We start from the raw sequence: 16,261 nt of genomic DNA, 5'->3' as shown, positions 1-16,261 counted from the left end.
AATTTGGGATATTTTCAAATTTCTGAATAATCTTTTGATTTCCACAAATTGTAATGATATCTCTGATATTAATGGTGACAACTCATAGTTATTACAATTTCCGTTAAGAAAGATTTAAAATTAAATCCTGTGTATTTCAGTTTTACTTCTCTTCATGTAAGACATGTTTACGTTCATCATCTATAATATCATACACAGTTGTTTATCTTACAGTCAAAGTTGTTTAACAAAATCGAATTATTGCGTGTAATATTAGATTCACTACCTTAAACCAGTCCGTCCTTTCGCTTTCCCGGTACGACATCAACAAACCTTTTCATGCGATCGACAACATTTGATTTTATTCTTGCATGATGGAAGTTAAGTTCACCAAGTTTTCTTGCTACTTCTTTCAGATTTTTTCAAGCTTCGTTTGAAATGCTTTATTCCTTTTTTTTTTAAAAATAACTTCTAAGAAGGTTATATACCTTTTGTTGTTCCTAATAAAACCATTACATTTTTGTGTTTTGATTACCACTTGCCTTAACTTATTATTAATAAGGCTACTATTTTCGTTATTTATTTTAAATTTTTTTTTTCGTTGTAAAATCTTGTTTCTTCTTCACGATTCTTGTGGGCATGTTACTTTGTGCCTATTTCTAAGTTATACGTGTTAATTACATTCATAACACGTTCTTTATGTATGTGGCTTGCTTAAGATACTATCATATGTTTATGTATGTATTATTATATTCCTGTTAATGCTTCAAAAAATAAGACAAAAAATTTTAATGCCATTAAAAACTTTGGCAATAAGCTAAAACCAATACCTGCCATGTTATCCTAAACCCCTTATAATTTCTTAATAAATTTGCTTTATATATCATTTGCGGCTTCATTTTTAGCTTTTCTGCAATTTTAATGTCTTTGAATTTGGCCATTGCACTAGAACATTTGTTGGTAGATATTTTAATATAAATGATATTTTTTTGTAGTATCTATTGAGTTTTTGGTTTAATAAGACAATATATAGTGTGATCAGTTATAGATATAAAAGCTTTAAAAGGTTGAATGTATAGCCAATATGCTGTCAGTTAATGTATGGTACACCCTGTTTAAATATCAATGTTTGAATTTCAATATTATATAGTATATATTAATATTATATAGTATATATTAATATTATATAGTATATATTAATATTATATAGTATATATAATATTAATATTTATTAGCCTGTAACATTATAGAGTTCGTGTGTTCACATTATACATGGTATTTGGAAATAGGTGCAAAAACTTTAAAGGTTTTTGCTGACAAATGACCAATTTATCTACCTATTTAGAGCTTTTATATTTATAACGTGCATCTTTAATGTGTTAACAAAAATGTTCCTAGAAAAAAATTGTAGAAACCACTAAACTCAACAGTTACCTTAGCCTTGTAACACAGTCTTTAGTTTTGTCTGGTTTAATTTAGTTTTGTGCTTGTAGTATTGAGTTTTCGCTTAAGTTAAATAAGAGAGTAGTCATTTTTAATTCAATTATAGGACTTTACAATTAAAATGTAAGAGATCATATAGCCCTTTCACATAGCAGGGTTTTGTAAATTAGCTTTCGCAACACGTGTGGTTTTATAACACTTGTCTGTGTGAAGATTTGTGCAAAGCATCGCAAAGTTTTACGGAGCTTTCCAAAGATTTGCGAAGCTTGGTGAAGTACCGCGAGTAATTTGTTGATATTTGGGGTTACAGTGGGCACAACGACAAGCACTGCTAACAATACCACGTCGACGGCGACAACGACCACGTCTAACTTCAAAAGACAGGTATGCTAAAGATTTCTTTTCTAACCTTCTTTTCTAACTTATTCTTAATAGTATCTTTTGAAGGTGTGTTGGGGAAACTATACCACACTTACTTTTTGTGGAGCAGCGACATTATTCATAGGTTCATTTAAACTGACCATTTGTGTACGTAATACCACAGTACCAGATGAATTCAATAGTAGAGTAATTCATTCTCAAAATTTATAATCACTTAAAAATCTTTATGGTATATTTTATCAACTTTTGTATGAAGAAATTTTTAAATTAGCCACATGATTATTTAGAGAAGTTAAATGTGAGTGTTTTTCAAAATATTAATCAAATTTTGGTTAGGTAACTATCCACAACTTCAGTGGTTTCTCGTTTATTGTTTTTTAATGTTAATTATGCCGTGCCAACAGTAACAGGTATTAATAAAATATGTAACGACAAAAGCTTTTGAAAAATTCTTAATTTTTTTAATGTTGTACTAATTAATAACACAAAGTTATATTAAATAATAAACCATGGTTTCAATGAAGCTTAAAATTAATCTTATTATCTATATTATTCTTATCGTTTTGTGAAATGTTACAGAATACAATCGATTCGGCATCGATCAAAGAGAACACCGCGCGGATTGCTCAGATGCAGGTACATCACTATTATTCTAATGCTACTACTATATTATATTCGCCACATGGAACTAATATATCGCTCATTCAACCTCTTTTTTATAAGCAAGTGACAAAGTGTGTTTACATGCAGTTATTTTTTTAAAAGGTATGTAAATAACAATACATGTGCAGATTGATGAAATATATACCTGTAAAAATATTTGAAGCGTATCTTCTTATTCATATACTTAGTTTTCGAAAAGGTTTCAGAAGACTTTTACGGCAGTGTTGCACGATTTTGTACTTGAATTAGTCCAGCGGGTACGTGCCTGTTCTCTAGGACTCTTACCCTCTACGCACAGATATCCTCATTTTAAGCATTTATTAAAATAATTTGTCAGCTGTAAGAATTAGAATTAGAGTAAAGCAATGTAAAGAAGAGAATTCTGCGCACATTCTATCTCTAAAATCACAAAATAGAACACGAAGCTACAACTTTCCACAATAGATAACACAAGTTTTATAATACTTCGGTCACATTATGCAAAAGAAAGACGGGACTTATTGTTCAGAGTAGACTGAATGACTTAAGATTCAGAGATCGTGTAAAGGTCCTCACGGATGCATGAAATCTGTTTACAATGGGAGGGAGAGACGGCGGCGGATTGAGAGAAACGCCGTGACTAAACCAGTTACTATGCCCAGAAAGGAAGTGAATCGTGTTAACACGTTAAACGCTTTGTGAAAAATCAAACAACACGCACATTGAAATGAGCCGCGTGGCAATATTACCCAATTTAGATGGTGTGATTTTCAAATGTTATAAAAAAAACGCAATAAATGTGTACAGTAAAATAAAATACATATAATAAAAACTCAAGTATTTAAATGAATGTGTCATTAAAACTAGAATGTAAAAGTCATTAATTTCTATTTTATCTATAAATAACTGCACACAACGTGTTAAGAATGGCTTGATTGTAGGTACAGAACACGACACGACCCAGTAGTGCTCAACCCAAACTCGAGCCACGGTCGCGCACGCTGACGGGCGGGCAGCGACGCACTGCGCTGGAGGCGGCGCCTGCGCACGCCACGCATGGCACACATGCCACGCACACAACACACGCCACGCATGCTGCACACGCCGCACATCCCACGCCCGTCAAACTGTCCCCGCCGACCGATACTCCAAGGTACGTTACCACTCAATAACTGATACAAATTGTATCGCGTTTTGCAGTCCAGGAGTTGGCAACTTTTTGAGTAGGAAGAGTTAAACATTATATATTTATGTATATACATACATTGATATATATCAATTAAACATATACTTACAAAACTGGTGTTAAAAATATGAATATATTTATATCTCATAACTTATTTGAAGTTTCTAAACATGAGTCTTAAGTTTCATTTGTTAGATGGTTACATATTTTCTCATCCATGCAATAGAACGCTTAATTTATCATATAAAAATGAATTTATTACATATAAAGTCTACACATATATTATTAATATTAGTGTGGGAAAAGCCGCAGTTCACATCTAATGAAGCTGCCGGTCCCTGGCCTAGTTGGGCATTAACGACATATATTATCACACAAACATTTATTTTGTAACCCATTGGGGAATAGAATAGAAAATATTTTTATAATTATCATAATATTTTCAGAATAGTAAAGGATTGTGTTCATTGAAAATGATTGAAGAAAAAATACTTTTTTTTGGGTATTTTTGTAATGTATCTGTATTAAATATTTATTACTTATATACATTATATTTTATGTATTTATTAATTATTACATCAATAATTAACGAATATAACATAAATCAATATAATATGACGTCATGAAATGCGATGACCTGCATGTGGAACTAACCGGGAATAGTTTAAATGAACTAACTGCATGACATTTTCACGACGCGACAGTGCAACACAAGCGGAGACTAAGAACGGGGTGGGGGGTGGAGTGAATGGGAGTGGAGGGGGCACGGGTACCAACTCGGGGGGGACGGGAGGCAAGACTCACGTGAAAAGTGCCTCCATCTCGTCCGGCAGCGGAGCCCCGCCCCTAAGTACGGAGTCGGCTTCTCACAACGCCTCTGCAAGGGACTTGGCGCCGCCACGCCCAAGGTACAAGGGCTTGAAGCTTTGCTTTGCTACCCGCGGGGACGAGTAGCTAGCGGTCACTGGCTCGCAATAACGAGTTTATTTTGAGTTTTATTCTGTTCACGTCGTTAGAGCTAAAAGGATTATTTTTGCCGTTACACCGTTTGTTTAACACTTTATTACTGCTGCCAGCACTTATAAATTTGGATGTCACGTGTCTTAGAAGTTACGTATAAGTATACGTTATGTAGCTTATATAGGGCGCTGAAGAAGGTTATTAAAATTTTTGCACTGTACAAGGAATACTTGGTCTGTGTAGATTTGTCCGCACTACAAATCTAGTATAATATTTCTGTAACACATTGTTTGCATTTGAATGCTTTAATTTTTATAAAAAATAATTAAGATCTTGTTTGCTAACAATGAATTGTAATGCTTTTTGATTTCTTTTTGTTATATTCCCCTGATTTTATAGAGCTTATGCATGGTAATCTACCAATATTCATAATAATTTTATTTTTTATTATATGTCTATTTTTATTTTATGTAGTATATTTAGAATATATAATACATATATAGATTAGATATATGGGTTTTAGATATTAACATTAATGTATAATTTATATAATGGTGTATATTTATATTGTATGATATGAGATAATATTTTATCTAAATGACGTATTACGACGAATTAATAAAGTAACATACACGCCGGTAGAGCGTGTATCGGAATGTTTTTAAATATAATACTCTTTTAGTTGGTGTCTTCTAGTTATACTATACTGGTTATTTTGGTTTGATAACGAAGATATATTCTTCTGTATCTTAATATACCGTAAGGTTTCTTATATAAACAAGATAATAAAAAATATTACGTAAAAAATACCCAACGAGTTCCTAGTGAATCTCTTCTTGCATAAGAACGTATCAACATACTGTAGTTTAAATTGTATGTTGCAAAAGCCCATATTGGGTAAGCAGAATTTGTCTCTTCTGGAATACTTTTTCTTACGCACACTTGATAATGATACGGATAAATTAATAATGATATGCAAGATAATTTGTTATAGCTGTAAAAGCTTGTATGTATAACACATTTGTCAGCAAAAATTTTTTGAGCCTTTATACCTATTTCCAGTTATGCTGTGTAAAATGATTATTCTGAAATTATATTGAAATGCAAAAGGTCAATTACTTTTAGCAGTGAAAGCCTGTAGGGAATGATAGTAAGAAATAAATAATTTTAATTGTAATACGAATTTTGAAATTGCTTATTCTTACAATATTGCGTTTTTTATAATTTCTGAAACCACTGATTTTTGGTTAGCGAGTGTTAAACATTAATTGACAGCAAATGAGATGTACATACATCCCTTAAAGCTTTTATACCTGTACCAAAACACCATATATTGTACCTTTATTTAAAGGAGTAAGGTGTTTAAGTTTGTTTTATAAATATGACAAGCAGAAGACTTCTCTAAAGTTTTTATATCTATATCCTAGAAAGTGTAAAGATGTATATCGCAGCATTAGTCAGTAAGGAACTTGGTGTCGATTCGCAGTCTGAACTCGAGCTTGTCGACGGGCGGCGCGGCTGCAGGCGGCGCGGCGGGCGCGCGCCGGGAGTTCCCCAACCCGCTCGTGTTCCCGCGCAACGTGCCCTCGCGATCCACCTTCCACTCCGGTTAGTACATTCCTCTAGCTACCCTACATAAATACAGTAATTTTCTGCAACTAACTCCAATTGCGAAACTTTTTTCAGCGTTAATGATGTCGCAAGAAACATTAATCGTGCTCTTAACAGTTCGTTATGTTGTGTGTGATTAGCATCAATAGTTAAATATGTCTGAGAAAAAAAAATCAGATTGTAAACGGAATCATTCCTTTTGTTACCACGAATATATCAAACCAATGCATAGTAATACAAACTAGACTGTGTTGTTTACACGAACTAAAGTAAAAAACATGGCTCCGCGGGACCGTAAGTTGAAGCGATAGTGGCCAAAAAGTGTGCACGTTATGTACACAAAAGATAAATAGAGACAAATGAAAAAAGTTTATATTTCTTCCAAGTAAACTTCTACTCATTAAAACAAAGAAAATAAAGTTGAGTCTAGTGAGCAACTATCACATTAGTGACAGACAACTCTGTGATCCAATGGAAAACTCTATGTGTATGTGTGTATGTATAAAAGTTTTGTGATCAAAAAAAAAACTGAATGTCCAATCAAACCTACTAACTTTTTTTTAAATATAACTTCGTTAGTTATGTTCTGATTTCATTGATATTTTTACATACCGTTAAATAACATTCAATCAATATAAAATCGCACGAAAAAGGTTTTAATGTAATGTGTTCCTTTTCTTGAAACCTTTGTTCCCATAACGTAACGACCTGGTAAATAATATAATTAATATTTCTTAGTCTAACGCTTCGGAACAAATATAGAGTAGTAGTGTACTCATGAGCTTTAAAATAACGTCATTTCGATTTTAACAGGGCAAACGCGATCACGCGGTGCAAGCGCTGGCGGCGCTTACGGAGACGGGGGTTCCCCGCACCAAGCGCGACCTTCCTTTTTCTCAAAACTGTCCTCGCGCTTCTCCAAACGGTGAGTACCCTCAACAAACCGATGTACCGACGACCGGGACAGCGCTTGAATCGGCACTGCTGTGCAATGTGTTGTGTCCATGTAACATCATACTAACGATACTAAACGAAGATATTATATTCGATCTATACATTCATTGCGTAGATCGAGTACGTCCAAGACTATTAAAGTTTACTTTTAAAATAAAACACTTTATGCATCGATATCTAAAAAAATGTATCACGCAATGTATCGATGTAAGATGTACGCTAATATCAACAAAAGACGTTAAATACAGCAGAGATTATTAAATCAAATTACGATTATCCTCTGTATCTAATGTCTATAACGGTGTGACAGTTTTGCCAGTCGCTCGAGATGAACATGTATAATTCGTAACTTGTAATAATTAGGATTTATATCTAGTCATCAATAACTAAAAATTAAGTATACAAGAGATCAATATCATTATTAATTTATATATCTAATTAGACTGTTGGTGAATATGGGCATAAGAAGAAAGTTATGATCAGAGATCGGATATTCGAATGATTTTTTTTTAATTTAAAGTGATAGCTTATATATGTGATAGCACTTTCAAAAATCACTGAATGGGCGAGTAAGACGAAACTATACCTGCACAATTCTGAAATGTTTTTATTAACGTTTGGAGATATTTTCTTAGCCCTAACTAAAGTGATATATATATGTGAATATTCGATCTCTGGTTAAATAATTGTATAGATAATCTGTGGTATAGCTGAGATTACTTCGACTGGCTCGACATCCACCGAGCCACTTGACTAAGGGCTAAATAAATTTAACTAACTGTTCACCGCTCATACGAAACACGTTAACCACACGCACTAACACAATATTACTAACTGAACTACACACACAACCTTATTTTTTCGTTTGCTTTGTCGGGAATCCCTCTCTTCGCTAAAATGCTTTTATGCCGTATTCTCGTTGGTTTTGAAAGACTTTTGTGTTTCTGTATTGGTAGGTAAAAGCTTACAACAAAAATGTTTTTTATTTAGATTTCTTACATAAAGTGATTAATTCTATAAATAAATCTTTTAAAAGATGATACTTTTTAAACACTGTTTTTATTAGTATTACTATTGATAATTATTGAGGTATTTGTAGTTTCGGGCTGAATTTTTAATATTAGTGATAATTAAACATAAATTCGCTTTTAATTACAATACCTAAGTAAAAAAAAACATTTGTAAAAATATAAATTTGAATCTTAGTCAATTGGCATTAATGTAAATTGCAGAAACACAAAATGGCTTCCAAAATGTCTCGCTGTAACTTGGAGCTACTTGTTCCATCGCCACGCGTCTGTAATAGTTTCGCACCGCATGTCATGCACTTTCAGATTCATTTCCTCTCCATTGTCATTCATGTACAATCGCCAGAATTGTTTATCTCTACTTCTAGATTTTGGCGCCCAAATTGGGCCCCGATTTATCTGAGCAAATACTTTTGTATACTAAAAAGGGTTGTGGAAAAAGACTCGTTTATTACAGATTCCCAAAAGGCTGTTCGTTTGAGCTCTTTTTGATAATGTATCGCACTGAACATTACAGACATAACTACAGACATTTCGGAAAGGGCTCTTCGGAATACAGCTCACGGACTGTTTGAATGTTGACTTTGTTGTAAATAATAATGAACCATTGTACACTTGTCTCTCACTTGTCACTCGTTACTTGATTAACCCATTCGTAGTGTCTGTCATTATCGATTTCTGTGTTTTATTTTCATTTTGTATTTTATTTGATGCTCAAAACGTTTCCCTCTAAATCCGAGTTCCGACTTTTTTTATACTTTGTTATTTTTCGTTTTTGTTTTGTTTTATCTGGTCTCGCGTCGAAACAGGGGATGCACGATGCTATAACCTCCTACCTCCCTGACTAGTAGACATACGCACGTATTGATTTTTTTTTCAAATTTTAATATCGTTCACTCACGGATTATTTCGGTTACTCGATACCTTAAGGAACGCTGTATTAGAGTAATTCAGATAGTTTAAAAAGCGAATAGAGCTAAGCTTTAAAATGGAATGCTTTTTTTATTAAGTTTTATGAAAGTGTTACGGCAATACCAAGCTTTGAGTGTTGTCCATAGCTTACCGATAGTGATGCCAAGAACGTAAGTATGTTGACCGTGTGATGACCTCGCCGTCGGGACAGGTGTGTGGACTACGTTACTTCGGACATCTCTCGTGCATCCCCCGCGTCACTCGCCGACTAATTACTTTCCTAACCGTACGCTTCTACTAACGAACGTCGACGGTTTCGACTTTTACCGGTTTTTATTATTTACCGATTCACTTGTAGTCATTCCACAACCCTTTAAATGATATTGTTGCAACGTGACGGACTTAGTTTTAGAATTTTTTTTTTTATTTTCACCAAGGGAGTGTTTAGTATTGTGCATCTTTGTTTTCCGACGCGAGAACCCGTTGGGTTACTATGCGGGTTATCGGTTTACGGCAGCCAGAAGTTAGTGTGTTTTAATGTTGAGAACAAGAAAAGGCGGACCGGAGATGCAAGAGGGCGGTGATAAGTCGTTTCACTCACAACGTTCAATTATACACAGGTTGAATCAAAATCCGTGATCGGAGACCGCCGAAGAAGGAGTATCAAGAGGACTTAGTATTAATATCGGAATAGGAAACATTGTGCAAATAAAGTAATATCGCTTAATTTATATATGTCGTCGGCCGGGTCTTCAGGCGCAACGTGTTTATTAATTTATTCAGGGTATTGTGACAGTGTTGGCCTTTACAAGAGGCATGTTAACAGATCTATCTGCTCCCCACACTGATTATTTTGAGAAATTGATAATAAAAAAATGTTACACTAAGAATTGAATTATGTTATATGTAAGTGGAAGAGATCGATATGGATTTCATTTCATTTTTACATTTTTTATATGCGCGGCGACATATCTGTCTACACGTTTGTTCGCTTGGAGTTACAGGCGCGCGGAAAAGCGAATGGAACTTTGTTTGTTGAGACGATGTGTAGCAGAGAGCTAGTCCCGTCGCGGAACGCATTTCATCGTAGTTTATAAGATAATCAAGTTCTTATTGTGAACGATGTTATTACATTCCAGCTATTTTTTTAATGGACAAAAGCACAAAGAGGTGTCATTCTTTATGTACTAAAAATTTCGTTGTCTGAAACATCACATCGATGCACTAATTTAAATATGTTTTTTTCAAGTATGAAATCATTGAAATCCACACACAACTGACCCGTGGCAATAGAGATAATTTATAAATTCAAGCAGTTAATTAGCTATCATACCAGCAATTAGTTATCACACCAGTTCTTTAATAATACGGTGTTGTATTTTTATAATATATTTGCAAATAAAAAACTTGTTGGTCACAATTTAACTCCCCTTATTGTATTGTGTAATTCATTGTGGTGTTCATAGCAGCTAATCAAATAAATTTAACTAGTTTAAAAGCCACTAAGGCTTTTTTTAATTAATAAGTCCTTTATTTTAAAAAAAATCCCAATTTTGTACAAAATTAAAAGTGATTGTATAAAAACGTGGACGGTTGTGTGCGGATAGATTTCATATATCAAACAGAACTAATGTTAAACTCCTTCCAGCGCTACTTCAGCGACATAAAACCATTAGGTTTTTTTTCCTAAGAGTGTAATAGATTTTTGTTTTCGAAACTTAAAGGTCCATAGGGTAGTTTGAAGCGAGTGAGATATATCTGTATAGAGGTAGTTATTTTTTAGCTAATTTAAAATGCGGCCCGTCCCCTGCTTTTGGTACAAATACTCAGTAAAATGTTACCATAGACCGATTTTGGTGTAGGCAGCTAACGTCACTTAGAACTTTCCTACACGGGCCCGGTTAAAAGCAATTATACACTTGGATATACAGCGTGTTCGAAATTTCATACATCTTGTAAGACGATCTCTATTTTTTTGAATAGAAATTTTTTATATTCGAAATTCTTGAGTCGATAGTTCATTATTAATCTAAATTACTATTGAATCATTGTGTATAACGGTTTAACATAATGATTATATTTTTTTTCTAGATGATAGATCTTTCCATATTTTCTTATTACTCATACATTATATGATATCTAGAATTAGGATTTACAAATTTGTACATATACGTTTGTGTGATGTGGGTAGGTGTGAATCGATCATACGTATTTTTTTTATTAATCAGAGTTCCATATTTTTTAAAAATAAGTACACACTAATCCACAGCACACGTGTGTGTGACTGTGTGGCTTTTATTTTAATGTTTAATATGTATAATTACAAACGTCTGTTTATGCTCTCGGGTGTACCAAAATGTTTTAAAAGTAATCGTACATTAGTACCATTTAATGTACTCAAGAGTATATTTTGTTAATTCTTATGTACATTATATGCGATTTGACCGGTTTTTGGTACACTCTTGTTCCGACATTCTACAGTTGGAGTTCTTTCATGTATCCCCTTGTTAATTGCAAAAGTACTATCGTTTAAGTTGACCATTTCAAGCAATTGAAATCATTAAGAGCTTTTAAATTGACATTAAGCATAAGTGAATTTATTTCAGTATTTTTTTGACTAAAACAATCAGTTGAACGATGAAACTAGGCATTGGGTGCTGTGTGTTGGAACATTTGAATAGATTTTGTTTAAGAAATTATTAATATATTAGTTTTGACTTATACAGAGCAATGCTCGTTAAATTTATATTGATAGAAAATTGCAATATATTCAGAATTTGACTGTTTTTTTTATACAATAGGTTTATTTTTAAAGTGGTATATTGCTACAATTATATTTAAAATAAGGTACTGCTCGTTGATACGCGAGGCGGATACAAAACTTGGCATTATGAACCTGTTGTTCAAGGGAATATCCAGTATTATAGTTGCTTGTTTTCTGTTCCAGTCGCGATCCAGTAAAGTTTGTTTTCTGTTATCAAAAGCTTTTACTTAATTTTCAATACATGTTTTTTTATTAATTTTTTTATATATATGTATTGCGTTCATCCTTAGTTATAACAACTTGTAACCCATTTTAATATGTAATTTTAACGTCCGATAAAAGAATATATACAATTATGTTTGTTTTAATGTATTTTTTTTAATATTTTCTATTAGGGTTGCAACATTGGTAAATGTCACTTTGACAGGTGTCAAATTATGAAATTAAGAACAGTGACTACAATAAAAAGAATGTTGAGCAATAGCAAGGTTGTAGTGACGATAGCGCGAAGGACTCGTGCATCGTACCTTTATATTAATACATATATATGTCTATATATACATGTCGTTTAAATGTGTTTCGGACGCGAAGCAATACTGATTATATGCGTGTGCTTATTTGGATTAACAGACTTTTTCCATTAACAATTTGTTGTTTTATTTATAAATATCCCGAAATACCTTATCGAACGAATGGTGATTGTCCGCGCTCGGTACGTACGCAGACAGATCTATGGTGCGTACCGCCTACACAAGTCTTGTCACGTTGCAACAATGTTATGATTTAACCCATAGACGAAATGATTTTTTTTTTCATAACCTACATATGAGTTTTTTACGATTTATATTTTAATGTATTATGAAGGTCAATAAAATCGGCAAGAAATATGTATACAGAGTGTTTAAAATTGACATCCTAAAGTAATAATAAACTACTTTAAAGTATAATGTGGCAAGTGTTGTTTTGTCAGCCTTTCCGTGTTGGGCGAGTCGACCGGGCGTCAGAAACCGCGCATATTTTCCTCTCTGGACATACAGCGGAGGTAGGGGCCGGGTGATTGTAAAGATTTTTTCTTTTGTTTTTGAAGTTTTCTTTGGTGAGATAGTGACAACACGTAGTGGGGCAACTTTTACTGGTGGCGAAGTATGGAGGTGGACTATAGTAATATGGTTGACATTTTTTTTTGTTATAATTTTAAAACAAAACTATTATTCTACCTTAATTAAAATATGAATTTGTTTGCGAAAAAAGTTTGCATCACTTTTTGCAGATTAAATATAAATTATCAGAATATGTTTTGTATGTAACAGTGTAATGTTTTTACATTAGATCTGGCTTTGTTTTCGGCACGGTGTTTATCTTTAACGAAACTATACCGATTTAAATATTAGTTCAAGACAGTGGCAACTTTTGCAAACCGCACTACGTGTTCGATCGACGCAATACTTGTGTATCCCTTAACTGGTGGTCCAACCGATTTTCAATATTAAATTTTGCATTTTACGTGGTTTTACATTTTGCTATATATTATTATTGCATTGTACAAACCCATCTAATCATATACTGTATGTATTAAAAGTAAAAAATTGGCTGGATTACGTCGCGAGAAATAACCGGACCTAATAAGTTTTGCATTGTTGTTATCGGAATTTGCAAGATTTTTTAATGATATATTTGGAAATGGCGATTAACCATTTGCTTTATAATTTTTGAACTAATTGCGTGTGAAGTGTTTTGTCTTTTTACCTAATAATCTATTTTTTACTAAAATGAAATATATTTCGACCCATTTAATAACTGGTGAATTAAATACTGAAATTTCGGTAATTTATTTTATAGTTTCAAGTAATGCAATAGATGAGACGATCCCAATGGTAGAATAAAAACCAATGTCACAAAACAGTAGTGAGTAGGCATTCTTAACGCAAGTGAACTATAGAGTAGTTCGCTTGCGTTAAGGAGGCATTGACGCGTCATGGCCTGGTCGTACCTAATTAGGTTGATTGGTGGCATGTCCGGTGAACATTTACTTCATTTCGTAACGATACTCATGTAACTAAATATATATATATATATATATATATATATATATATATATATATATCGTATACCAATGAAATAATGACATTTAGTTAGTTAAATTAGAAAATTCTATGTAACACCTATTGAAATTATATCGATTTTATTCAAAATTCAAAAACTGATCAAATTTTTCGGAAGAATTACATTTTTATTTGACAATACCAAAGACCCGTGTTTATATAAACACCAAACCAAACCAAACCAAACACTTAGTCGCGAGTGTTTTAAATTTACGCAATACAAATCGACGTCTACATCCTTTATAACGAACTTGATATAAAACTTCGTTTACATTGAGTTCAATCGTGTTGAAGGTAAGTCGGCTAGGTATATATTCGCATGGATTTTTAGCGATATGTGTGCGTGTTTGCCTGGCTGTGTGTGCTTCATAGTAGACGAGTTGTTTTATAAACCACCCGGATTTGTTTTATCTAGCTGATTATCACTATCGATTTGCTAAAATACAGTTAGAAAGCTAGTGTGGTAAATAAATTATTGTCGATTGAAATTTCTGTAACACGTCTAGTTCTTTGAGGAGACATCTGCGATTTGACAGGTGACATCTTTGGTTAGTAAGTTTTTTTTTTAAATATTAAAGTGCAGGGCGTGTATTCTGTTATATTACATATGTGCTTTTAATTTTAAATTACAGTCTGCGGTCGATAAAAGAATTATTTTTATTAAGATAAATAGACTAAAAGCATTTATAGTAAAAATGTATGTTAAATTATTTATTAATTTTATGGTTTTTTTTTAATAATCAGCTTTTTAAAATTGTCTCTAGTCGGTAGCGTTCGGGCGTTCGCCTAGGCCCCTAGTGTTTAGTTTTAGTTTTTATGTTTTCTGTTTATAGGCCATTGGACGGTAACACTCCGAAGCATGCGGTAGGCGCTAGCCCACAAGCCCTGCTTGGGTAACTATTCCTATTTATCCTTTACTGGACGAACAAAAAAAACTGTTTTCTCTTTGATCTCAATGTTTAACTAGTTGCCTACGATTATATCTTGTATTTACATTATTTTTCTTTAGTTTATTCATCATGTCACAGCATACAGTAGTTGCAAGTTTTATTTATTTAACAATTTATATCTACACAATTTGAATTTAAACCTCTAATATAATAGTGTCTGACTATGATATAAAACGTTACCATATCCCCGATTGCTTGCATTCATAATCGCATTGTATCCATGATCTAACAGATTTTCACATTTCATTTTAAATAATATATTAATAAAATATTTTTCATCTACATTTAAGGCATATATTAATTACTATATATAACACTAATACATAGTTCATCAAGTAATTATCGTACGCATATATTATAAAGTTCCACTAGATATTTTAGACCTAAATTTTCTTAGTTTTAAATCTAAAAGTTGTTATAAATAATGGCATTCAAAAATTGATTTTTCACTCATTTACTTGATTAATTTAAAAATGTTATAAATAATTTAAGTTCATTTTAAAATACCAACTGTTGAGTTCCTGGTTCTTCTCAAGAGATCAGCATTCCGAGCCGATGGTAGCTTAGTACTGATAACTTTAAAATAATTGACGATTCAAAGGAGCGTGTAAATGCCTTCTTGAATTAATATGTTTTAAATATGAAATTTTAACCTATTTAGCGATAAATATAATAAAACTAAAATAGCTATTAAAATAGCTGGTAATGTCAATAGATAATAAGGGTTGGAAAAAAAGCCGGTAGAGGCCGGTAAATGACGTTACCATATGCTTGAAGCATAGAGCAGGGCTGAGGCGGTTTTCCGCGGTGATGTGTTGACAGACAAGGCAATGAGGAACAAGTGAAGCCGCGTGTGCTACGCTTCACATGGAGCATGAAGACCACCTCGTCGCGCGACCCCAATGAAATCATGGCCGAGATACGAAAGGTGGGAACTGACTACATAACTTACAACCTAAGCCAGGCGTGGCCAACTTCCGGCCCGCATCTACTTTTTGAAATATTTTTTTTATTATTAGCTAACATAAAGGTTGATTAGTTATAGGTGTAAAAGCTTTAACAGAGTGAATGTAACTCATTTGTTAGTAAAAAGTTTTAAAGTGTTTACACCTATTTCCAAACAGCCTGTATAAAGTGATCACTCTGAAATATTTTGCTTTAATTTATTTTTTTATATAGGAAAGCAACATGGTAATAATTTTGGTCTAAAGTCTGCGGGGGCAGATAGTAAACCATAATTATTTTTAATATGTTGTAATCCGAATTCATTTTCAAACAGAATTTTTTTTTTTTTATCACGCATTATTTATTATTTCAGAAAAAGATTTTTTGTTAGAGTCTACAATACA

The 16,261-nt window shown here is 32.9% G+C and overlaps 1 protein-coding gene across 12 annotated transcripts in view; it reads left to right on the top strand.

The window, feature by feature from the left end:
• LOC137924914 (MAP/microtubule affinity-regulating kinase 3-like) overlaps nucleotides 1–16,261 on the top strand; it is a 214,709-nt gene that overhangs the window by 195,516 nt on the left and 2,932 nt on the right. For 8 of the 12 annotated variants that reach the window (XM_068768322.1, XM_068768319.1, XM_068768320.1 and 5 more), the window contains 8 exons: nucleotides 1,733–1,806; nucleotides 2,383–2,439; nucleotides 3,387–3,598; nucleotides 6,078–6,199; nucleotides 7,016–7,127; nucleotides 12,831–12,902; nucleotides 14,796–14,855; nucleotides 15,735–15,840. In XM_068768322.1, coding sequence (XP_068624423.1) covers nucleotides 1,733–1,806; nucleotides 2,383–2,439; nucleotides 3,387–3,598; nucleotides 6,078–6,199; nucleotides 7,016–7,127; nucleotides 12,831–12,902; nucleotides 14,796–14,855; nucleotides 15,735–15,840 — 815 coding nt within the window. Of the gene's footprint in view, nucleotides 1–1,732; nucleotides 1,807–2,382; nucleotides 2,440–3,386; nucleotides 3,599–6,077; nucleotides 6,200–7,015; nucleotides 7,128–9,716; nucleotides 12,508–12,830; nucleotides 12,903–14,795; nucleotides 14,856–15,734; nucleotides 15,841–16,261 lie in introns of those variants that run through there. The other 4 variants (XM_068768315.1, XM_068768316.1, XM_068768318.1 and 1 more) reach the window with 4 other exon arrangements.

Source organism: Battus philenor, unplaced genomic scaffold (assembly GCF_028537555.1).
Source record: "Battus philenor isolate CCGP_79_NKW_IND1 unplaced genomic scaffold, ilBatPhil1.0.hap1 SCAF_25, whole genome shotgun sequence".
Lineage (NCBI taxonomy): Eukaryota > Metazoa > Arthropoda > Insecta > Lepidoptera > Papilionidae > Battus > Battus philenor.
Note: the sequence above shows the minus strand (reverse complement) of the source record. Positions and strands in the feature narration are given on the sequence as shown.